General features: G+C 45.3%; 1 protein-coding gene across 1 annotated transcript in view; it reads right to left on the bottom strand.

Moving 5' to 3' along the window:
• The window catches only part of GMIP (GEM interacting protein), a 109,500-nt gene extending 83,251 nt beyond the window's left edge, over nucleotides 1–26,249 (bottom strand). Inside the window, exons 1-2 of the mRNA XM_083486273.1 lie at nucleotides 23,680–26,249; nucleotides 9,764–9,901 (exon numbers count right to left, since the gene is read on the bottom strand). Of these exons, the coding sequence (XP_083342399.1) occupies nucleotides 9,764–9,901; nucleotides 23,680–23,935 (394 nt within the window). The 5' untranslated portion in view covers nucleotides 23,936–26,249. The remainder of the gene's footprint in view (nucleotides 1–9,763; nucleotides 9,902–23,679) is intronic.

Genomic DNA, 26,249 nt, shown 5'->3' with positions numbered 1-26,249 from the left:
GTTCTGCCTTTTATTTCCACTCCCTTGATGTCTGTGGCTGCTCAAATTCGGATTGCTAGAGGTTCCAGAGCCAGGATGAATAGGAAGGGAGACAGTGAATATCCTTGTTTTATGCTTCTTTGGATTACTATGGTATTAAGAGTCCATACTGTTAGTCCTGCATTTTGATGAGGCTCAGGAATATACCGTATTTTTCGCCCTATAGGACCCCATAAGGCGCACCTAGTTTTTTGGGGGGGAAATAAAGGGGAAAAATTTTATTCCCCCCCCCCAGGCGCAGGGCTGGGGCGGGGGAAGCCTGAGCTTCCCCCACCCCAGCCCCCAGAACAGGCAACTCTTTGCAAGCCGTGGGAGCCCAGCGCAGGGCTCCCGCGCCTTGCGGAGAGGTGCGCGAAGTCTGGGCGCGCTGGGCTCAGCGCACTCAGCCTTCGGCATGCAGGCAACTCTCCGCAAGCAGTGCAGGGCTCCCGCTGCTTGCGGAGAGGTGCGCGAAGCCTGGAGAGCGAGAGGGGTCGGTGCGCACTGACGCCTCTCACTCTCCAGGCTTCAGCGAAAGCCTGCATTCGCCCCATAGGACGCACACACATTTCCCCTTCATTTTTGGAGGGGGGAAAGTGCGTCCTATGGGGCGAAAATTCGGTATTTCTTTTGGGAGTTTGTAAAAAGTTGGGACCAAATTTCATGTTAGTTAGTTTGTTAGTTAATAGGTATTTTCACTATAAGCAATCAAAAGCTTTCAGGATGTCTAGAAACATAATTGTCAGTGGGAGTTTAGTTGCCTTGCTGTGTTCAGTCAGATTCAGTAGTTTCCTGACGGGGTCTGTTATATTGCGACCAGGGATGAAGCCAGTCTGGTCTGGGGCTATTAACTTGTGTAGGAAAATTGTTAGGTGGTTGGCAAGATTGATGTGAATATCTTGTAGTCTTGGTTTATTAATGAGATTGGGCGGTGTGATTCTACTTTGAGTCTGTCTTTCAGTAGTAGTAGTAATAATAATAATAATAATAATAATAATAATAATAATAATAATAATTTATTTATACCCCGCCCATCTGGCAGTGGTTTTGGGATAGAGACTATCTTGAAGGAGGCCCAGGTTTTAGGAATGGGCCCCCCTTTTATGATGTCATTGAATAGGCGGGTCATGTAGGGCAGCAGGGGTTCTCTGAATTTCCTATAGAATTCTGCTGTAAAACCATCTGGGCCTTCCGTGTGGCTTCAGGTTTTTGAGGACCTTATCTATTTCCTCTGGGGTGATAGGACTGTCCATGAATTCCTGTTCCTCATTGGTTAAGGTAGGCATGGTCAGCCCTGCTAGGAATTTTCTGATTTCCTCTGCAGGCAGGTTATGGAAGGTATATAGGTTGGAGTAAAAGAAGGAGGAGGAGGAGGAAGGGGGAAGGGAGGGGAAATTAGAGTAAAATATAAAGAAGAAATAAAGGAGATAGAAAGAAAAAGGGAGGGAAAAGAGAGAGGAAAGAATAGTAATGATAAAAAATTGAAGTGGTGGTCCAAGTTATAGCATGAGGTAGGTAGCCACAAAAGGGGGGGGGGTTACCACTGAAAATGGGTGGGTCTGTGATTTGTATTATTGTTATTATTATTATTATTTGTTGGGGGGAAGGAGAGGACAGAAAGGAGAGAGGAGGGAAGGGGATGGAGGGGGTAGGAGATTTAAGAGTTAACAAAGAAGGAAATTGAAAGCAAAAAAGAAAGAAAAAGAAAAAAGAAAGAAAAAGAAAAGACAAATCTGAAGATGTTGAGATGGTGTGCTTAACAGTAGTGTGTGTGTGTGTGTGTGTGAAATGAGAAAAGTAAAAAAAAAGAGAAAAAGGAAAAAATGCGGGATGGGGGAAGGAGAGAAGAAGAAAGGGGGGAAGGGGGAGGAAGGGGGAAATAATAGCAATAACAGCAATATGGAGAAAAAGTTTTGTTTTAAAAGAGGATGGTGATAGTACAGTGGTACCTCGGGTTACATAAGCTTCAGGTTACATACGCTTCAGGTTACAGACTCCGCTACCCCAGAAATAGTGCTTTAGGTTAAGAACTTTGCTTCAGGATGAGAACAGAAATCGAGGCCCCATTAGCTAAAGTGGTGCTTCAGGTTAAGAATTTTTCTTCAGGATGAGAACAGAAATCGTGCTCCAGCGGCGCGGCAGCAGCGGGAAGCCCCATTAGCTAAAGTGGTGCTTCAGGTTAAGAACAGTTTCAGGTTAAAAACGGACCTCCGGAATGAATTAAGTACTTAACCAGAGGTACCACTGTAATGGATGGAATTGGCGGCGAGGGGGGGGGAGGACTCCTCTCCAAACAAACAGGGGATTTTTATGTTATTCTTTTTTTCTATTTAATTTTAAAAAATGAGAGATAAAAATAAGAAAAGTAAAAATTAAAGAACAACAAAATTAAAAATAAATAAATAAAAAAGAACAGCAAGCCTGGGGCAAAGCGGCAGTCCTAGGGAGTAGCCTGTGTTGGTTCAGGGCGTTCTTCTGGGTGCCGCCATTTTAATTCTTAAGAAGTAATTTTTTCGGGTGGGAGGGAAAGAAAAAACATATTATTAAGAAATATTTTTTTAAAAAAATTAAGGAGAGGGAATTAAGATTTGATAAATAAATAAATAATAAAAGATGGTTGTAGTGGCAGTGCCCCCCCCCTCAAAAAAGGAAACGAAAAAAGAGAGAGGAGGTTTTGAATAATAATGAAAAATATTCTTCCCGTGGGGGAGGGGCCTTGCTTTTCTTCCAGGGTGTCCTTCGTCACGCGGTCTCCCTCTGGGCCCCGCTCTGCTCCTGGAGTGCTGGCCACTGGGGAGGTAGACTCGGGTTGGCCAGGGCTTGGCCCCACCATTCTTCGTGCCTCCCTAGCCCTCCTGGTGCTCTTTTCTACCTTTGGCGCTGGTGGCAGTGGTGGCAGCAGTAAGCTGGGGAGGTTGGGGCTTCTTTTTTTTTCTTGTCCCCCCCCCCTCCATGTTGGCTCCGGAGGCCTCCAGGGCCCAGAGCTCTGCTGGGCCATTGGCCAGGTGTTCTTGGTTCCGGCTTGGCCAAAGTCGCTGGGGGGGGGGTTCTTGGCGGCTCCCCTGGCTGACACACTGGGCGCCCCTGGTTCCTCTCTGGTGGCAGCATTGGTGGCGGCAGTCCTGGTGGCCTGGGAGCCAGCCAGGCAGCGCAGTTGATGCTGGCTGCCTTCAGGGGCTCCATGCCGCCATGGTGCTCGCCACTTTGCCTCGCTGGAAGTTAGGTACAGAGTTTTTGTCTTCCATTTGAATTAACACATTTAATAAAAAAAATCTCCTGCAAAAGGAGTTCTATATCCCAAATATTTCCTGTGTGTGATGTTTATCTTATCCATGTTGTTTCTTCATTCTTCCTGTTCTCTATCTGTCCTGCACAGCATCGCTACTTCTGCTCTTCCACTCTTTCCCCCTTTTTGTTCCCAGAAAATGAGGCAGAGACACACCATCTTTTGTTTTGTTTTGTTATTGTTTGAGTCTAGATAGAGAATGAACTGGTGTCCTGCCAACGCTTTAACAAGACTCCAGTTTCTCCTTCTCTCTCTTTTTTTTAATTTTTATTGGGTTTTCACAATTTATATAAACACACACAATACAGACATACAAACACAAAAAAACACGTATAGTTTCAAATCCTTACTTTCTTAACCACTTTCCCTGACTTCCCCACACCTCCCCTTCTTGCATCCCAATTCCATAATTAACTCAGCAAGTTCTTATCTCTTACTTTTACCTTATTAATATTTTACTTAATTCTTCTTAGTTAACCAAATTTAACTTATAAACCTCAATTAAACAACAATACCCATCTTTTACCTCCTTTTCTAAGGTCGACCCAAGTTCCCTTCCACAAATTTCCCAATTTTTATATTAATTACAAAACAAAATAACAAAAAACAACATATAATTATACACCCTTTGGATTCCAAAACTCTCACCCTCCCTTTCCCGGTTTCGATCCCCAAAGAATATCCATCAGTCTATCAGTTCTCAGCCCGGATCCATCACGTCCGAGGCCCTTAAGTCTCTTTCAGTCCCTCTCTGCCGGTTTTGTTGGTAGTCTTTTATGATAAACATCAAATCTCGGAAAAGCTCTGTCACAATGGGGTCTACGTTTCTTCCAACCAGACCTCCGTATTCAAAAGTGGAGCCCAAATCATATTTCTTCTTCCTTTTAAGTCCAAATGTCCCAAATGTCCCAAAAGCTCCAACTTTCACCTTGATCAAATTTGTAATCCATAGATCTTCCGGTCTCCCCATAGGGGGATCTCTCCAATCATTCTCAAATTCAAGCCAAATTTTCACCATCCAGATCTTGTTTCCTTTGTAATCCATTTTTTCAGGCCTCTGGTTGTCTTTTTTCACCTGCAACGTTTCAGCTTCTCCTTCCCACTCCTCTGAGTCTGCCCATATCTCTTCTTGTTCGGCTGCAAGATTTTCTTGAGTAAAGTCTTTGGCACCATCAATAATAATAATAATAATAAATTTTATTTATATCCCGCCCTCCCCAGCTGAGCCGGGCTCAGGGCGGCTAACAACAATCAAATAACAATCAAATAATAACACATTCTAAAAATATTTCATTATAAAAATTAGTTAAAATCAAATTGATGGCAACCGATTAAACAAAATTCTGTGCAGGTTGCCAGAGGAGGGAGTCAGGCTGCGCCCTGACCAAAAGCTTGGCGGAACAACTCTGTCTTGCAGGCCCTGCGGAAAGATGTCAGATCCCGCAGGGCCCTAGTCTCTTGTGACAGAGCATTCCACCAGGTTGGAGCTGCAGCCGAGAAGGCCCTGGCTCTAGTTGAGGCCAGCCTAACCTCTCTGAGGCCTGGGACCTTGAGGGTGTTATTATTTGTAGACCGTAGGTTTCTCTGTGGGGCATACCAGGAGAGGCGGTCCCGTAGGTACGAGGGTCCTAGGCCGTGTAGGGCTTTAAAGGTTAAAACCAGCACCTTAAACCTGATCCTGTACTCCACCGGGAGCCAGTGCAGCTGGTATAGCACCGGATGAATGTGATCCCGCAGCGAAGACCCCGTAAGGAGTCTCGCTGCGGCATTCTGCACCCGCTGGAGTTTCTGGGTCAGTCTCAAGGGCAGCCCCACGTAGAGCGAGTTACAATAATCCAGTCTGGAAGTGACCGTCGCATGGATCACAGTGGCTAGGTCAGGGCGAGAGAGATAAGGGGCCAACTGCTTAGCTTGGCGGAGATGGAAAAATGCCGCCTTTGTTATAGCTGTAATCTGCGCCTCCATAGAAAGGGAGGTATCGAAGATTACACCCAAACTCTTAACGGACGGTGCTGGCACTAATTGCACCCCCGCAAGAGATGGGAGTTGCCCCCTCGATCCCATATCGTCCCGCCCCAGCCAGAGGACCTCTGTCTTCGAAGGATTTAACTTCAACCGGCTCCCACGCAACCATCCAGCCACAGCTTCCAGACATCTGGTCAGTGTGTCTGGGGCCGAGTTAGGATGGCCATCCATCAACAGATAGAGTTGGGTGTCATCAGCATACTGATGGCAACCCAGCCCAAAACTCCGGACAAGCTGGGCGAGGGGGCGCATAAAGATGTTAAAAAGCATCGGGGAGAGAATCGCACCCTGAGGCACTCCACACACCAAGGAGTGACGCGATGACAATTCCCCCCCAAGCGCCACCCTCTGTCCCCGATCAGAGAGAAACGAGCGCAGCCATTGAAGGACTGTGCCCTGGATCCCCACGTCGGCAAGGCGGTGGTCCAGGAGTTCGTGATCGACCATGTCAAAGGCTGCTGACAGATCTAGAAGAATCAGCAGCCCCGACCCGCCTCGATCCAGCTGCCTGCGGAGATCATCTGTTAGGGCGACCAGAGCCGTCTCGGTCCCATGACCAGCACGGAAGCCGGACTGGAATGGATCCAAAGCAGATGTTTCATCCAGAAACCTACCAAGCTGTTCAGCAACCGCTCTCTCAATCACCTTACCCAGGAATGGAAGATTCGAGACCGGGCGGTAATTGGATAGATCTAAGGGATCTAACGATGATTTCTTTAAGAGCGGACGCACCACCGCCTCCTTCAGTTCCCCTGGGAATATCCCGGTGCCAAGGGACAAATTGATGATATCCCCCAGGGGGGCCCGCACCTCGTCTGGACACGCTCTAATCAGCCATGACGGGCACGGGTCAAGAGGACAGGTGGTGGGCTTTCCAGCTTGGAGGAATCTGTCCACATCGGCTGGAGATATCCGGTCAAAGTGGTCCAATACTGGACCCGAGGACAGTCGAGGGGCCTCCAGTTCCTTTATTGTATCCAAATTGGCAAGGAGGTCATGGCGGAGCAACAGGACCTTCTCCGCAAAAAAGCTCGCAAATGCCTCACAGCTGTGTGTCAGATTATTATTTAAATTTGGCTGTCCTTCAAGGGACGTTAATGACCGGATTATACTAAATAATTGCGCCGGGCGAGAGCTAGCGGATGCAATGGAGGCCGAGAAGTAAGATTTCTTAGCGGCCTTCACTGCCATCTCATAGGTTTTCATAAAAACCCTATAAGATGTTCTTGAGGCTCCGTCACGGGCACCCCGCCATACTCGCTCTAGCCGTCTGAGGTCCCGCTTCATTTTCCGAAGCTCCTCGGTAAACCAGGGAGCCCGGTTTCTGCGGGGTCGCAGAGGGCGTTTAGGTGCGATCTCATCGATGGCTGCCAGGAGCTGGGTATTCCAGCCCTCAACAAGCTCAGTCAATGAGTCGCCAGGGGGAGCAAGGTCCCGCAAGGCTTGACGGAATCTATCAGGGTCCATCAGCCTCTGCGGGCGAGCCCAAATCGGCTCGCCACCTAAGCAGGGTGGGGGTGGAAAGTCAATCCTGGCTTTCAGAGCGTAGTGATCAGACCATGGCACCTTCATCGAGGGAGACATGATCACATCTATACCGGCGCCAAAGATCAAATCCAGCGTGTGGCCTGCTTGATGTGTGGGGCCCAAAACAAACTGGGAGAGCCCTAGTGTCGCCATGGAAGACACCAGGTCCAGAGCCTGTGAGGAGGGAGTGGCATCAGCATGGATGTTGAAGTCCCCCAGTACCAATAGGTTGGGGAACTCCAAGGCCCAGCCGGCCACCGCCTCCAACAGGCCTGACAGGGTGGCTGCTGGTGCGCTAGGTGGCCGGTACACCAGCCAGACAGCCAAGCTCACCTCGGAGCCCCACACTAGGCCAACACATTCAATGCCGGGGATCGATGGCGATGGCAGAGCCCTGAAAGAACAGTCTTCTCGGATTAATAATGCCACCCCTCCCCCCCGGCCCACAGTCCGCAACTGGTGGAGGACGGAGAAACCTGGGGGCGCCATCTCTCGTAAGGTATCAGTTTCCCCTTCGCGCACCCAGGTCTCCGTCACACAAGCCAGGTCAACCCCCTGTGAGGTGAAGAAGTCTCGCAGGGTGGCGGGTTTTTTGCCTATAGACCTGGCATTGCACAACACCAGTGACGGAGGTGAGTAATCCTTGCTCACCCTACCTTCGTCCCTCGGGATGGGGCGCAGATTGGAAGGGGTACGAGCATATCCATATCTCGATCCCCTTTGCCTATGACATCTGCCCCCACCGCCATACCTCCCTCGCCCCACTACGGTAGCAATCCCAAGCCTCAAACCAACCTCCATTTACAGAATAGAAACAAGTCAAATCAAAAACAATTGTACCAACACAACAAATCCCCACCCCACTCAATAGCCAACCCCAAACCAAACTAAAACAGAACAAAATAGAAATACATCAATAAAAACCACCGTTCACGGTGGGACAACAAAGTAAAAAATAAAAACCCCTATAAAACATTTTAAAATATATAAAAACAGGATTATTTACTTCAGAATTCAAGGTCATAACATCTGTGGCCAGAGCTTCACTCTGATCTTGTAATTTTCCCAAGAGAAAGAACATTCTATCCAGCTCAGCCTGTAATTTTCCATCTGCAGCCATTGTAATGTCTCAGAACCCCCTCTAGAGGGGTTCTGGTTACTTAGTATTCTTTCTCCAACAGTCTGGTTACTTTGTTTTTATTTTTTCTTTGTTTTCAAGCGACTTAAAGTCAAATGTATCAAAAATAACCAGCAGAAATAACAAAAAGCAATTTTTTCTAACTTTGACAGCTCGTTTGACAGCTGTCAGAGTCTTTGTATCTCCTCAACAGGCTCTCTCACGGATCGCTCCCGGCTCCCGGGGGGTTGCACATCAGCTCCTTAAAATCAGATTTTATCCTCCAGCAAAATACTTATAGTGCCAAATCGTGGAATTAAAAACTTTTGTCTCACAAAGAGAGAGATGGTCTTTCGACCTTAGTTATCCGATTCTTGCTTTAAATTGTCTACAAGACGGGGGGTGGACTTCCTTTTAACGCATCCCCCGGTTGTGCTGAATTTAAAAATAGGATTTTTAAGTCCAATTTCTGTACTACTCACGGGTTGTTACTTTTGCAGTCCAAATGTTCAAAGGAAGAAGTCAGTGCTCTCCGGCCATGGCTCGTGGCTTCACTCCGTAGAAGAAGCGGTCTACTCACAGCACCACGCCACTCTCCGTCACCCACTCCGAAGCCTTTAAAAAGGCTTCTTCGTGGGTCGGGGAGGGCGCAAATGGTGCCCACCGAGTCACCAAGTCCTGTGGTTTCTGAGGGTCCCCGCGTCACCGCCGCGGCAGGACCCGTCTTCCACGAAGCCGATTCCCTCCGGAGCTCGGAGGGAATCCGCCATTAGCCGATCGCGCTAACCTGGAAGTCCTCCCGGTTTCTCCTTCTCGGTCAACTCTCTCAATAACGATCTGGTGTCCTGCTAAAGCCTTGGCAGATCTTCAAAGTCCAGGTCCTCCCATAGCAGTACAGTGAAAGTTTGATGCTTTAAATCCATTTCCATTTTCTCAGTTATATTTTTCATTGCAATCCATAAATATAATTTGTTCTCTCTCTTCTTGCCTTTTATAAGTTTATTAGCATTCAAGGGATGGGTGGGTTGCCAAATCATTTATGTAGCAAACATGATATATATAAAGAAAGGGTAAAGGCTCCCCCCACATACCGTATTTTGCATCAAAGGAAGTCTTTTCAATTCAAGTCGTAACGGCTTTGTAGCTGTTCCAATTTAGCAGTTTGTGATTTTGTCCCATCTATTCCAGCATGTGTCTGTATATTAGTCCTAATTTCACTCCAATAAAGTGCCTTTGCTTCATTAATGGCTGAGTAGGGAGCTTACCGATGGGCGAAGTGCCCTGGGTCCTGTGGTGAGCTTGCAAGGACAATTACCCTCAAATAATCCTTGTTTATTCTTTGCTAATGGTCTCTGCTACTGTGGGAGCAGCATCCATTAAGGCAGACAGGAACCAGAAGGAAAGGTCTCCTAGACCTTCAATAAAAGATGGCACTGTGCTTAGAATGCAAAACTAGGATTGCAGGAGCCCCAGGTTCAAATTCCTGCTCCGCCACCCAGTTGACTGGGTGAATCTTGCCGCCTGCTGAGGCTGAAATAGGGTAGGGAACCATGAAGGGCCCCTGAAGGGTGTGGGAGAAATGCAGCACATAAATATATAACGGTAGTGTGGAAGAGGGAACTGTGGCAGACACCGCCTCTTATTACTGAGCCATGATATGTGATGCTTGCTAAATTTCCCCTGGATAAATAAGGTATTCTTATATTCTATATGTCGTTACCCCATCTTTTAAATTGTCTTTGGAAACATTGTTCAGAGTGGCTTGAAAGTACCTGGGGTTAGATACTCACCATTCACACAGGTGATGAGAGAGGCAATGGCTGGCTGAATGGCAGAACCGTTCAAGGCTGGGTACTTGCTGAGAAAGGATGAGGTGGCCTGGAGCAAGTCAGCCAGTCTAACCTCAATTGGGTCTGAGAGGGCATCGCCTGCAAACAAAATAACAGCAGATAAATGTGTATTATTATTTCTATCTCTGATTTTATTGGGTTGTCATAACATAACTTAATAAATAATAAACATTTAATTCTTTTATTTTATTACATAAAATTTATATACCGCTTAATTGTAAAGAAAAAAGAAAAAACTTTCAAAGATAAATTTTATTTTTTTAAAAAAGATTTTTATTAGTTTTACAGAATTTTTTAAACACAATACAAACATGTAAAAAGACATACAAACACGTATAGTTTCATAACCTTTTCTTCATAAACCATGTTTCTCAGACTCCCCCATACCTCCTCTTTCTGCATCCCAATGTCCAAAAGTTTTTAGCAACTCTAAATATTTCTATCGGTCCTCTGTCCTTTTAATCTTTCCTTCGATCTAATCTTATGTCGCTGTAACCCTTTCTTGCTCAAAACCTCGACATTCTAGCATTCAGCAAGTTTATAATAGTCCTTAAGATAGATTTTAAATTTCTTCCATTCTTCTTCCGCCGTCTCCTTTCCCTGGTCGCGGATTCTGCCAGTCATCTCAGCTAATGTCATATAGTCTATCACTTTCATCTGCCATTCTTCCAGGGTGGGTAGATCTTGTGTCTTCCAATGCTTTGCGATAAGAATTCTTGCTGCTGTTGTAGCATACATAAAGAAATTTCTATCTTTCTTTGGCACCGATTGGCCGACAATGCCCAAGAGAAAGGCCTCTGGTTTTTTAGGAAAAGTGCATTTAAGTACCTTTTTCATTTCGTTGTATATCATTTCCCAGAAAGCCTTAATCTTCGGGCACGTCCACCAAAGGTGATAGAAAGTACCTTCAGTTTCTTTACATTTCCAACACTTATTATCAGGCAAGTGGTAAATTTTTGCAAGCTTGACTGGGGTCATGTACCACCTGTAAATCATTTTCATAATGTTTTCCTTTAAGGCATTACATGCCGTAAATTTAATACCGGTGGTCCACAACCATTCCCAGTCAGCAAACATAATGTTATGACCAATGTCCTGTGCCCATTTAATCATAGCTGATTTAACTGTTTCATCTTGTGTGTTCCATTTCAGCAACAAATTATACATTCTTGACAAATTCTTAGTATTGGGTTCTAACAGTTCAGTCTCTAATTTTGATTTTTCCACCTGGAAGCCAATTTTAAAACATAATACTTTTAAATGTACTAAAGTTAAAATGCTAAAATATATTAAAATTCACATCAGCATTTCTAAGCATCAGGGTAGGCTTGCCAAAACGAATTCCTCCAGCAGGCACCCAAGAGAATGAAGTGCAGGTGTCTGTTTAATAGCAACAGGCAGGGAGTTCCACAATGGAGGAGCTGCCACACTAAATGAGCGAGTTCTTATCAAGGCAAAGAGGATTCGTAGGTACCTGTAGTGGTGTCAATTCCACTGATGGAAGCAGTTGAGGGGGCACATTTGGGGGAAGGCAAACTCGTAGGCAAACGGGTCCCAAGTTGTTAAGGGCTTTGCATGCAGCACCTTGAACCAGACCTGGTGGCAGGTGGGCACAGGCATCCTGTGCGGACGAGGCCTCACTGCTTGACATTGAGAGTCTCAGGCTCTGCCTCCTGAGCTATCCCGTCCTTGTTCAATATTAAATCAATGCATAACCGTTGTTGTCTTTTCCCTTTCTTTACTGTGTTCCCTGTAGTAGAAATGGCTTTGTGCAGTGCTTTTTCTTTTTAGGTGCAACAGCCATGCAAGGCTGAGGCTGGGATTGAAGAACGCATGTCTGTTGCATCCTTCTTATGCCACCCTGCCAGCCCTGAGCTGCTTTGTGAGGCTGGGTTCTGATCTGAATGACTCACACAACGAATCATTCAGATCAGATCCCAGCCTTGCAAAGTGGCACAGGACCGGTAAGGCAAGATGAGAAAGCCAAACGCACAGTTCCCCCTCAAAAAATGCACCCAGGGCCATCAGCCTGGCAGCGTCCCCCCCTCCCGGCACTATGCCCCTGACTTCTGATAGAGGAAGAGGCATTCCTCCAGGTATCTTAGTCCCAAGCATGGGTGTAGCTGGGGGGGGGGGGGAGGTGCCCCTCCTAAATCAAGTAAATAAATATTTTTTTTAAATATGTGATATTTATTAAGTTTTCAAAAGGGAAAAAATTACATAAGTAAAAAGAATAGAAAAAAGACAAAAAGAAAAAGAAAAAAAAAGAAAAATACAAAATACAGAAAAAAGATACAAAACATTTAAAAAGAAAACACATCAATCTTTCCATGTCATATATTCATATCCTTGCTTCCCTGACCTCCTCACACCTCCCTTTTTTGTATTCCAATTTAGTTAGTTGATTCAGCAATTTATTTCCCTCTTTGTTTTTATCTTAATCCTTTAACTTAATATAATATAACTTTAAGTTCTCACCTGTTAATAATCCATTTTTCATACCCCTTTAAAACATTACTGCTTAAACCACTTAACTTCATTCTGACATCATTCTAACATTCATTAATTTTACAATATTTCTGTAAATAGTCTTTAAATTTCTTCCAATCTTCTTCCACCGACTCTTCTCCCTGGTCTCGGATTCTGCCAGTCATTTCCACCAGTTCCATATAGTCCATCACCTTCATCTGCCATTCTTCCAGGGTGGGTAGATCTTGCGTCTTCCAATACTTTGCAATAAGTATTCTTGCTGCTGTTGTGGCATACATAAAGAAAGTTCTGTCCTTCTTTGGCACCATTTGGCCGACCATGCCCAGGAGAAAGGCCTCTGGTTTCTTCAGAAAGGTATATTTAAATACCCTTTTCAGTTCATTATAAATCATCTCCCAGAAAGCCTTAATCCTTGGGCACGTCCACCAAAGGTGAAAGAATGTACCTTCAGTTTCCTTACATTTCCAACATTTATTATCGGGCAAATGATAGATTTTTGCAAGCTTGACTGGTGTCATGTACCACCTGTATATCATTTTCATAATATTCTCTCTTAAGGCATTGCATGCCGTAAACTTCATACCTGTGGCCCATAACTGTTCCCAGTCAGCCATCATTATGTTATGTCCAACATCTTGTGCCCATTTAATCATAGCAGATTTCACAGTTTCATCCTGTGTATTCCATTTCAACAGCAAGTTATACATTTTTGACAAAATCTTAGTTTTGGGTTCTAACAGTTCTGTTTCTAATTTTGATTTTTCCACCTGGAAGCCAATTTTCTTGTCCAAATTGTATGCCTCCATTATCTGATAATAATGAAGCCAGTCTCGCACTTTGTTTTTTAATTTCTCAAAACTCTGCAATTTCAGTCTATCTCCCTCTTGTTCCAGAATTTCCCAATATTTCGGCCATTTGACCTCCATATTGAGCTTTTTCTGAGCCTTCGCTTCCATCGGTGACAGCCACCTTGGGGTTTTATTTTCCAATAGGTCCTTATATCTTATCCAAACATTAAATAATGCTTTCCTGACAATATGGTTTTTAAATGCTTTATGTGCTTTGACCTTATCATACCACAAATATGCATGCCACCCAAATAGATTATTAAAACCTTCTAAATCCAAAATGTCTGCGTTTTCCAGAAGTAGCCATTCTTTCAACCAGCAAAAAGCTGCTGATTCATAGTAAAGTTTAAGGTCTGGCAGGGCAAATCCACCTCTTTCCTTTGCATCTGTTAGTATTTTAAATTTAAATAAATAAATAAATAAATAAATAAATAAATAAACAAACAAATACTTAACTAACTGACCAATCGCATCACAGATTACTCGGTTTTGCCCCCCCCAACAAAGAAACACCCCCCCCAAATAAATCCTGGCTATGTCCATGGTCCCAAGTACCATAACTTAAGACTTTAAAGATATGCACCAGCACATTGAATCTCACAGAGGGGCATTAAGCTGCTTTCACTTTTCACGCCACATTTGTGTGTGTGTGTGGACCACCATCAGCAAAGGGAGATTGTCTCCTCTGCACAATATTCTCTGCACTTGGAACTTTACAATGGATTGCCTCCCACACTGCAGAAGCAGTATTCCACTCAGGCAACAAGACTTTCTGTTCTGCCCGTGCTTCCTCAAAATCTACCCTGGAGCATAGCTGTCAAGTGTCACTTATTTGAAGGGACAGTCCCTTATTCCAGCGCCATGCCCTGCTGCTGTCCCTTATTGATGGATGTCCCTTAAATGTCCCTTAAATGATGTCCCTTAAATTTCAAAGGAAGCAGCTCCTCTCCCTCCCTCTCTGCCGGCCAGGGAGGAGGGAGGCTCCAACTGTGTTGCTTGGCTGTGTTGCTCACCCAATAAGAAGTCTAAGAACGACTGGGGGGTGGAGCTTGCATGCCTTGTGTGTGGCTAGTTAATGCAAGCTGAGGGGGGTTTTGAATGCTGGACGCCATTTTCTTGCATGTGCTACTGCAAACCTTGCAGTGCAAAGCCAGGCCGGGGAGCCATCTTAAGTTGAGGCTGCATAGGCCTTGTGGTGCATGTGTTTCAGATTCTATTCAGTTGAACCTCTGGTTACGAAGTTGGTTGGACAGTTTTCTCGAAGCTACCCAGCATGAGTTTGACCAGACTGCAGGAGGACAGGAAGACTGGAGTGCCTGGAACAGGTGAGGCTGCAGGTCCCTTATTTTGGCTGCTGGTCCCTTATTTTCAAATCTGTAAGTTGACAGCTATGCCCTGGAGGATCTCTTAGGGTTGCCATATGTCAGGAATTTCCCAGACATACCCAGGATTCGGCTGTTGGGAACAGCATCCAGGTGCAAATTGCTGCTATGTCCAGGAAAATCTGGATGCATGGCAACCTATATTGGAAGTGGCAATTTTTCCTAAAAATGAATTAGCCTAATCTAAGATTCTGAGGGTGCATGGGCGGGGCCTGGAGGTGAGATGAGTGGGAGTCTGCTGCATGAGTGGAGGAACAGCGTTGGCTACAACTCACTCTCTTTGTGAATTTGTGGTTTCCAGATGTCTGCTGGCCAAGATAACATGAATGCAGTGGGACAATTGTTGGGGAAGGAACCAGGACGAAGGGGTCCTCAATCATTTCCAAACCCAGAGATTATGGGAGACAAAACAGCCTTGGGATATTTCCAAGAGAGAATAGTTGGGGAGGAGAAACTAATCTCACAGCCTAATCATCGGAAATATGCTGCATTGTGGTCAATGGGTCTTACTTTCAGCTAGATGTGGATTGGATTATAGCCATAGAGATAATCCAACCAGGACACTGTGAAATGGCAAACCAAAGGCAGCTCAATGCAAAATAGGGGCTGCCCACAGATAGGCATGCAAATCATGGGATCTCCACAGCCATTTCCTCCTGGCCCCACATCTTCCTAGCAATAAATGGCGATCTTGGTCAGTGGTGCCACAGTCTTATGCAAAGTCAGAATGCAGCCTCATGTGCATTACACAAGGTTTGCAGCCACTATGTGTACAAAGTAGGAATGAGTGAGGTCAAAGGTCAGATATTACTTATGTTTGTGGTCAGGAGGACAGAATCTGAGCCTGCTATCTAGTCTTTAAACTAGAAATGCCAGCAACAACAAAAAACCTGGCTGTTTGGACTTCTGGACACATTAAGCAGAGGTTCTACTATTGAACTATGATCTTCCTTTGCAGATAAATATAATAAATGTGGATGTAATCCAGCCTCCACACTTTAAAGCTGTGCTCAACTTGGCTCTGGATGTTCAGCCCAACTTAACAGGATGCTGGTTGAAGAGGATGCAAATTTGGTTAGTCTGAAAACAGGGTTCGCTGTTGCTGAGCGCCATCTGGTGAGTTTTCTCACAGGCTGCACAGTGGGGCAAGCACCAGCTGCCTTGGTCCTCACCAAAGGAGGCATTCGAGAATGCACTTCTCTTTCAAAGCAGAAATACATAAATTGTTGGATTATTAGTTCATCATGTCACGGAAATAGCTAGGGCCCTCCATGTCTATTTAGGGTATCAATGTACTATATCAAGCACCTACTGACTCACCCATGCCTGCCATTTGCATTGGGGCAGCAGCAGGTGAGCTCCTGTTCACTCTCATGCACTCTGGATCAGAACTGCAGCAGGAGCAAAGGGCTGAAGCTCACACCAGGGTCCTGATTTGGATTGGGGTGGGAGGTGGGAATCATGCTTGCAATGCACTTTGAAAAAGTTATTCACACAATTCCTGGTTGTGTGAATGGTGTCCTGTTTAGCCTGGCCCTCGTGTGGGTTGCTGCTGGTGTTCAGCTGCAGCTTAGTATAATGTTTGTTGCAAAGATTGCATTGTGACTAAAGCAGTTCCTGGTTGACTGTGGCGCTTCAGATGAGGCATAGAGGCAGCAGCAACCTATTATAACAGGCAGTGCTGTAGTTACAGGAGTGAGGAATAGCCGGAAGCTTTCAGAGGGGCACCATTGAGGTTCCACGCTGTGTGTGTGTGTGTGTGTGTGTGTGTGTGTATACGCAAATGTGCACGGGTGTGTGTACCAAACTGGGCCTATGATCCGAGTGAAATAAAGCCTAGTTTCACCCCTACATATTTAGACAAGGCTTTTCTGTCTTATGACCATTTCCTGAGTGTTAATGATCTGAGGTTGCAATCACTTACTTAATTGCTTCTTACCTGGGAGAAAGTTCCATTACAGGACTTACTTCTGAGTAGACCTGCATAGGGAACATGATGTTTTGGATTTCTCCCATAGAATCATAGAATTGGAAGAGACCACAAGGGCCATCAAGTCCAACCCCCTGCCAAGCAGGAAACACCATCAGAGCACTCCTGACATATGGTTGTCAAGCCTCTGCTTAAAGACCTCCAAAGTAGGAGACTCCACCACACTCCTTGGCAGCAAATTCCACTGTCGAACAGCTCTTACTGTCAGGAAGTTCTTCCTAATGTTTAGGTGGAATCTTCTTTCTTGTAGTTTGGATCCATTGCTCCGTGTCCGCTTCTCTGGAGCAGCAGAAAACAACCTTTCTCCCTCCTCTATGTGACATCCTTTTATATATTTGAACATGGCTATCATATCACCCCTTAACCTCCTCTTCTCCAGGCTAAACATGCCCAGCTCCCTTAGCCGTTCCTCATAAGGCATCGTTTCCAGGCCTTTTACCATTTTGGTTGCCCTCCTCTGGACACGTTCCAGTTTGTCAGTGTCCTTCTTGAATTGTGGTGCCCAGAACTGGACACAGTACTCCAGGTGTGGTCTGACCAGAGCAGAATACAGTGGCACTATTACTTCCCTTGATCTAGATGCTATACTCCTATTGATGCAGCCCAGAATTGCATTGGCTTTTTTAGCTGCCGCGTCACACTGTTGGCTCATGTCAAGTTTGTGGTCAACCAAGACTCCTAGATCCTTTTCACATGTACTGCTCTCAAGCCAGGTGTCACCCATCTTGTATTTGTGCCTCTCATTTTTTTTGCCCAAGTGCAATACTTTACATTTCTCCCTGTTAAAATTCATCTTGTTTGTTTTTGCCCAGTTCTCTAATCTGTCAAGGTCGTTTTGAAGTGTGATCCTGTCCTCTGGGGTGTTAGCCACCCCTCCCAGTTTGGTGTCATCTGCAAATTTGATCAGGATGCCCTTGAGTCCATCATCCAAGTCGTTGATAAAGATGTTGAATAAGACCGGGCCCAAGACAGAACCCTGTGGCACCCCACTAGTCACTCTTCTCCAGGATGAAGAGGAACCATTGATGAGCACCCTTTGGGTTCGGTCAGTCAGCCAGTTACAAATCCACTGAGTGGTAGCATAGTCAAGACCGCATTTTACCAGCTTCTTTACAAGAATATCATGGGGCACCTTGTCAAATGCCTTGCTGAAATCAAGGTAGGCTACATCCACTGCGTTCCCTTCATCTACCAGGCTTGTAATTCTGTCAAAAAACGAGATCAGGTTAGTCTGACATGACTTATTTTTCAGAAATCCATGCTGACTATTGGTGATCACAGCATTCCTTTCTAGGTGCTCACAGACTGTTTGCTTAATGATCTGTTCCAGAATCTTCCCTGCTATTGATGTCAGACTGACTGGGCGGTAATTATTTGGGTCCTCTCTTTTCCCCTTTTTGAAAATAGGGACAACATTTGCCCTCCTCCAGTCTGCCGGGACTTCGCCTGTTCTCCAGGAATTCTCAAAGATGACTGCCAGTGGTTCTGAGATCACATCTGCCAGTTCTTTTAATACTCTTGGATGCAGTTCATCTGGCCCTGGAGACTTGAATACATCTAATCTAGCCAAATATTCTTGTACTATCTCCTTAGTTATTCTGGGCTGTGTTTCCTCTGCTGAATCATTTGCTCCAAATTCTTCAGGTCGGGCATTGTTTTCTTTATCGGAGAAGACTGAGGCAAAGAAGGCATTGAGGAGTTCAGCCCTTTCTGTGTCCCCTGTTTGCATTTCACCATCTTCTCCTCTGAGTGACCCCACTGTTTCTTTGTTCTTCCTTTTGCTACGAACATACCCATAAAAGCCTTTTTTGTTGCTTTTAACCTCTCTAGCAAGCCTGAGTTCATTCTGTGCTTTAGCTTTTCTGACTTTGTGTCTACACGTGCTTGCTATTTGTTTGAATTCCTCTTTGGTGGTTTCCCCCCTTTTCCATTTTTTGTACACATCCTTTTTTAATCTTAATTCAGTTAAAAGTTCTTTAGATAGCCACCCTGGTTTCTTTAGGCACCTTCCATGTTTCCGTCTCATTGGTATTGCCTGACGTTGTGCTTTTACTATCTCCCTCTTAACAAACTCCCAGCCATCATGAACTCCCTTTCCTTTTAGTATTGCTGTCCATGGGATCTCACCCAGCACTTCCCTAAGTTTTATGAAGTCGGCTTTCTTAAAGTCAAGAAATTGAGTCCTAGTATGCTTGGCTGCTACTTTCCGCTGTATAGTAAACTTCAGGAGAGCATGATCACTCGTGCCTAATGATCCTTCCACTTCTACCCCACTAACCAGGTCATCAACATTGGTTAGGACCAGATCTAAAATGGCTGTTCCTCTTGTTGCTTCTCCCACTTTCTGGACAATGAAGTTGTCTGCAAGGCCAGTGAGGAATCTGTTTGACCTTGTGCTCTTGGCTGAGTTTGACGTCCAACAAATATCCGGGTAATTGAAGTCCCCCATTACTACTATCTCCCTTCCTTTTGCATGCTTGGCCATCTGTCCCAGGAAGGCAGCATCTATGTCCTCCGTTTGGCTTGGGGATCTATAGTAAACTCCCACAATGAGGTCTCTGTTATTCTTCTCTCCCTTAATTTTGACCCAAATGCTCTCACTTTGGCTTTGAGGTTCTAAATCTTGGATCTCTTCACAGGTATACACATCCCTGACATATAACGCCACTCCTCCTCCTTTCTTGTCTGGTCTGTTTCTCTGAAATAGATTGTATCCCCCCATTATTACATTCCAATCGTGGGACTTATCCCACCAGGTTTCAGTGATGCCTATTATGTCATATTTAGTTTGCTGTACCAAGAGCTCAAGCTCATCTTGTTTATTTCCCATGCTTTGCGCATTAGTGTACAGACATTGAAGTCCATTAATCATTCCCCCGTGTCTCTTATTTAAGAATTTTTTCCTCCCTCCACTAGGTCCGCGTGCTGTTTGCTCCATTTGGTCTATGACATTTGGATGATCATCTTCATTAATTGATAGACTCCTACCTTCAGGAGCACTGTCTCCCTCCCCCACATTAGTCAGTTTAAAGCCCTCCTGATGAGATTTCTGAGATTTTTGGCAAAAACATTTCTCCCAACCGGTGTGAGGTGCAGCCCATCACTTGCCAGAAGACCATCTTCAAGAAACTGCAGTCCGTGATCTAAGAATCCAAACCGTTCCTGTTTACACCATTTGCGAAGCCAGCTGTTCACTTCCACTATTTTCCCTTCTCTTTTGATCTTCTGGAGGCTATTGCTTGCAGTGTCATTGGTTCCCACATGAACCAAGAGGAAGGGGTATTCGTCAGTGGGTTTTATGATTTTTTGCAGTCGTTCAGTTACATCTTGGATCTTAGCCCCGGGGAGACAGCACACTTCCCGAGACATCTTGTCAGGCCCACAGATCACTGCTTCTGTTCCCCTCAGTAGGGAATCCCCTATCACCACTACACGCCTCCTCTTGGGTTTGGTCGGGGTTCTTCTGTGAGCTGTCTGTTCCAAGGTCGCCTGCACATTCCCTGAGGACTGACTTTGCTGCTCGTCTTCATATACCTGATCGACTGTAATGAGGGAGAGATCCTCAAATGGAGTCTGCTCCTCGTCTTCCATGCTAGGGGAGAGGACCTCAAAGCGATTGTGTATTTCTAAACAATCAGAGTGAACCCTGGGCCTCCTACTTCTTTGAGTCACGTTTCTCCATATATCTGGCTCCTGTGTTGCTGAACTATCCTCCTTCTCAGGGGAGTCCCCTGTCTCCTCTCTGGTGGAGACGGTGTGCTCTGTTGCTTCCAAGAAGAGCTCCAGCTCTCTAATTCTTTGGAGCGTAGCTACACGTTCCTCCAGTTGCTGGACTTCGTCTTTTAAAAGGGCAATCAACATGCAATTGCTGCAGGTAAAGCTGCCTGCAACCTTTGGCAAGATGGCAAACATTGCGCAGGAATCGCAGGCGACTGCAGCTGTTCCCTCCCCTTCCATCTTGAGATCGTGTCGTTGGGGGTGGCTACAGAGGTCCTCCATCATAAAAAGCTTGAGGACAGGACAAATAACTTCCCCTCCACACACACACACACACACAAAAACACCTAGGTCTCCCCCAACAAACGTTTGAGACTAGCTCCCCTAAATCTAAAAGATGGGTATAACTAATCCCCTGCCTCAACAGAAACCCTGCCCCCTCTGACCTTTACACAGGGAAAACAGCTAATCAGCCACAAAGAAACACACACACACAAGAAAACCCTTTTTGCTCCTTCTTCAACTCTGCCCTGCAGACTCTGATAAGCTCCTCCCACAGCTAATCCCCTGCCTCAACAGAAACCCTGCCCCCTCTGACCTTTACACAGGGAAAACAGCTAATCAGCCACAAAGAAACACACACACACACAAGAAAACCCTTTTTGCTCCTTCTTCAACTCTGCCCTGCAGACTCTGATAAGCTCCTCCCACAGCTAATCCCCTGCCTCAACAGAAACCCTGCCCCCTCTGACCTTTGCATGGGAGAACAGCTAATCAGCCACAAAGAAACACACACAAGAAAATCCTTTTTGCTCCTTCTTCAACTCTGCCCTGCAGACTCTGATAAGCTCCTCCCACAGCTAATCCCCTGCCTCAACAGAAACCCTGCCCCCTCTGACCTTTACACAGGGAAAACAGCTAATCAGCCACAAAGAAACACACACACACACAAGAAAACCCTTTTTGCTCCTTCTTCAACTCTGCCCTGCAGACTCTGATAAGCTCCTCCCACAGCTAATCCCCTGCCTCAACAGAAACCCTGCCCCCTCTGACCTTTACACAGGGAAAACAGCTAATCAGCCACAAAGAAACACACACACACACACAAGAAAACCCTTTTTGCTCCTTCTTCAACTCTGCCCTGCAGACTCTGATAAGCTCCTCCCACAGCTAATCCCCTGCCTCAACAGAAACCCTGCCCCCTCTGACCTTTACACAGGGAAAACAGCTAATCAGCCACAAAGAAACACACACACACAAGAAAACCCTTTTTGCTCCTTCTTCAACTCTGCCCTGCAGACTCTCAGACTCTCCCAGCACAAAGATTATGACTCTGTGAAGAGGAGTTGTGGGGGGGGGGGGAGAGAGCAGCAAACTTGTGCCACAAGAACCACTTGTCTCTTGTACTGATTTGGGAATAATTCAACATGCCTTGAACAGTTCTGGCTGGGGTTCCTACCTGAATAAAATATGGGAGGGCGGGACAGTAAGCCCTGCCCCACATAATTGATCACAAGATGTGGCGCACAAACCCCATTTGAATGGCAATGCCCTTTGGGGGGAGGACTAGCCCCCTCAAATATTTTATTGGGGGACTGAAGGGACCTTGTCCTCTGGGAGTTGGCTAAACATACCTTCAGTAAGTGGTTGCCCTCATTAGAGTCCCACCATAAGCTCAACAATCAATCTGGAAACACTTTTGTAGTGATCTTTGCCAATACTGCCTTAATATATTTTGTTGCTTAAGGGGAAAGATTCAAATGACACCCTTGACCCATTAATTAACATGGGGCACAATCCCAAAGAAGGTTACTTTTCAACAAACTTAATTTAAATCAATGGGGTGTCAGTGGCCGCAAGAGAGTAAAAATGACCAACTGTTGGCAGTGCTAATTCCTGGAATTCCTAGGCTAGGATTCAGGCATTAGAAGATGGGAGTTATACAGCAGTTGACCGCAACCCAATGCTCAGTTAAGTGCATTTAAGCCTATAGATTTTCATTGACTTAACTGCACTTAAGTTTGCATTGGCTTGCAGTGTAATTAAATTTTTAGCTGTTTTAACTAGACTTCATTCAAGAGAATATCTTGAGAGTGTGTTCTAACAACTGGTTACCACCCTTCAGAAATAGGGCAGGACAGCCACTTTAATTAATCATTATTACACATTAATACAGATGATTCAGAAGTCTCACATCTTTTCTGCATTCTGATAAATGCTCAGGGGTGTGAATAATTATTGTGCTTGACTTTAAAAACAAACAAATTAGTATTAACTAGAGTCAGCATGCTGACCATGGGTATAGTGTTTAGCTTGATTGTGAGGACCAAATATTAAAATCTTCAGGGTGTGCAACCTCATTCATTCCCATTGCCTTGTACTGCATCAGCCACTACCGGTTAAAATGCATTTTCTAAAAGTTTAAATTTATAAAAGATATGAGAGAAAGTACTCACTGAAGATATATTTCCTTATGTGTATTACCATGTGTATTACCCTAGAGTGGAAGGTTAATAGGTGACTGACTAATCAATGTAAATACAAAAAAATGCATTTTGAGTGGGATTGCTGCATAGTTCAGTTTCTGGACCCAAATTTTGCACACTGTTTACACCATCACTTCTCAGGCACTGTCCCCAGACTCAGCCCTGGCACACCTGTCCCTGGAGCCAACTCACCAATCCATCACACACAAATCTCTTGAGTTTATGCTTATTGCCACAGTCAGAATGTCAGCGGCTTCCCATTGGAAATCGGACTCACCTCCTTCCTAAGAGTAGCTAGTGAATGGGACATTGCGCTGTCAGAACACCTGACACACAAGCAGAGAGTCCTAAGTGGTTCATCAAAAATAGACCACTTTTATGCAACTTAGCTTTTCTCCTATGTTAATTGATCCACACAGCCCACTAAACCCCCTGCTCCACAGATTACTATGTGGAGAGGCTTTATTGAGAACTAATTTGATTCACCTTTTTCTTCTTATATGTGATAATTGTATGTGGCATTGCATTCTCAGTTGTCTCCTGGTTTCCCCCTCCCCTCTGTATTTTCATTTCATTTTTCTATTTTTATTTTGTACATTCATTATTTTTACTGCATTTTGTATGTGCTTGTCAGTAACCATTCTATATGAAAAAATGACCATAATAATAATTAACAGATTGCCTCTACTAAACGTAACAGTTTTTAAAATAAAAAACCATATATTCCTCAAAAATTGTATTTTGAGATGAATGTTTGAAAACAAAGTCTGAAGATTCATTGCAGAAATGGAACAGAAACAGAAGTAAAAAAATCATGCAGAAAACGGCAGAGAAGGGAGGCAGATTCACCCCTCCCAAGCTTAGCTAACTCCCTGGCCCTTCCAAGTTACTTGGAGGAAGTGTGAGATGACTCACAAATAAATAAAATGCTTCCAATACTTGCCATCTTGCTGGAAAAGTTCCCGGAAATGCTGGAACTGTTTGTCCATTTCTCTGAGATGCGTAGTGACCTGAAGCAGCTGGTTGGGGCAGAGAGTCACACATCCCATGCCTTCCCCAGAGGTGGATGTCTGCACAGAAGCCCAAACAGCACTCAGGAAACCTGAATCACTGGCTAAGAGCCCATTGCCCAGTGGTGACTGGCTGCCATTGCAAGGGCAGGTGGAATCATTGTGGTCCCTGGCCTTATTCATGTTCATCCCTCAGAGCTTGGACACAGATGACAAGTACCACAAGCACAACTGCCTTCGGTGCTAGAGATTCCCCTGTCATGTGCCTCCCTTGAACAGCCCACAGGCTTCAGCATTTGTTGTAAGACCCCCCAGGATTTGTTGTAAGACCCCCAACTATTTCCTAGGCATCCATGGTCTTCATCCGTGAATTGTCCTCAGATTCTGAAGGCACACGACTGCTCTTTTCCAAGGGCTCAGCGGTTCTCCCAGTGAGTCAGAGTTCTTCAAGTGGGGCTGTTGCGAAGATGTCATGACTGGGAGGGGAGTTCCAGAGGCATTGATTGGGAACAGTTAAGGCACAGGTGCCTTAGAATAGTCGTAGAATCATGCCTTGGCATAGTCTTCAAAAGGTCCAGTCTGACAGTTCTGTGGAACACACACCCAGCACTAGAGAAGGCCCTTCATTTCCCAGAGACAGATATTCATTCCTCTCTTGAAAATGGCAGGAGCGAAATGGTTTCCCTTTCTTTCTTCTTGGAGAGCTCTGTCAGATTCTCGAGCTAAGGTGTGCCCTAGATTGAGGAATGAGGTCAGGAGAAAGGATTCTCGTTCGCTGTTGGCCTCATCACACAAGAGGATGTACTAAAGTCATTGCCTGAAAGCTGTACCCCAGGAGAGTCTTATGCGTCCAGCGGAAGTCTGTGTCTCCTTTCGTTTAAACCAGGTCCAAGGACGCCAGACTCAGAAGTGCTGGTACATGTCACATGTCTGTGAGGAATCATGGATGAGCCATTTGGGTTACAGGGTGTCAGACAGGGCAGATTTTCCACATTCCATTTGCAGGAGTGATGACATTGGAGGCTTCCCGGAGTGTCTCTGCCCAACATAGGAGGAAGCAATCCTCCCACCTTTCTCTCTTTTATTAACTATTTCCTACCTGAAGGCCTTGTATATGTTTTCTAGGGAGTCTGATTCAAAGCCCCAAGAGGTGGAACACGAGCCTTCTCAACGAACGGAGGGTAATGGCATAGGGTTGCCTATTTCCACCCACCAGCCCTCAAGGCCCTATTCCTGTCCCTTTAAAAGCAGCCTAGCAAGTATAAATTTAATGTGGCAGAGAAAAAAGTGAAGTGCCTAGGGCAAGATGGAAGTTGTGAATTAGGTAATCCCCTAGTTGAAATCAGCAATCTACTCTCTTTCAGCTTCAGGCCCTGTATCTCCAATATGGGGATAATAGTACTGGCTTGTCTTACAAGGTTGTAATAATTTTTGTGGTTATATGTAAAGCACTTTGAACATTCTCAGGTACTAAGAAAATATTATGAATGCCAGTGTTTAAAGCTACACTAATAATACAAATGCTACTTTTCAGTATCTATAATCTTTGAGAATTCTTGGAGAACAGGTGAGGTTACCTGCGGACTGGAGTTGGGCAAATTTTGTCCCCATCAAAAAGGTGGGGGGGAAAGAAGACTCAAGTAACTACTGAGTCAGTAATCAATACCGGGAAAGGTCCTAAAACAGATCATTCAACAGTCGGTCTGTGAGCACTTAGAAAAGGATGCTGTGATTACTAAAACCCAGCATGGTCTTAGTGTATCTTAATAATAATAATAAATTTTTATTTATACCCCGCCCTCCCCAGCCAAGACCAGGCTCAGGGCGGCTAACAACCAATAATAAAAACAAGTTGATTAAAATACAATTTAAAAGATTAAGATACAACATTAAAACATTAGGGTGCAATCTCTTCATAGGAGGAGAAAGGAAAAAGGAAGAGGGGGAGGGAATCAAACTGATTCTAAGCCAAAGGCCAGGTGGAACAACTCTGTCTTACAGGCCCTGCGGAAAGAGATCAGACCCCGCAGGGCCCTGGTCTCAAGAGACAGAGCATTCCACCAGGCTGGAGCCAGTGCTGAGAAGGCCCTGGCTCTGGTTGAAACTAATCTAAGTTCCTTAGGGCCTGGGACCTCTAGGGTGTTGGTAAATATGGACCTTAAGGTCCTCCGTAGGGCATACCAGGAGAGGCAGTCCCGTAGGTACGAGGGTCCTAGGCCATGAAGGGCTTTAAAGGTCAAAAGCAGCACCTTAAATCTGACCCTGTACTCCACCGGGAGCCAATGCAGCTGGAAAAGCACTGGGTGAATATGCTCCCATGGCAGAGACCCTGTGTGGGGCCTCGCTGCAGCATTCTGCACCCTCTGGAGTTTCTGGGACAGCTTCAAGGGCAGCCCCGCGTAGAGCGAATTACAGTAGTCAAGCCTGGAGGTGACCATCGCATGGATCACTGTGGCCAGGTTGGGGCGGGAAAGGTATGGGACCAACTGCTTGATACGGCAAA

Source organism: Podarcis liolepis, assembly GCF_965112155.1.
Source record: "Podarcis liolepis genome assembly, chromosome: 2".
Taxonomy (NCBI): Eukaryota; Metazoa; Chordata; class Lepidosauria; order Squamata; family Lacertidae; genus Podarcis; species Podarcis liolepis.
This window is presented reverse-complemented; position numbering and strand designations above follow the sequence as displayed.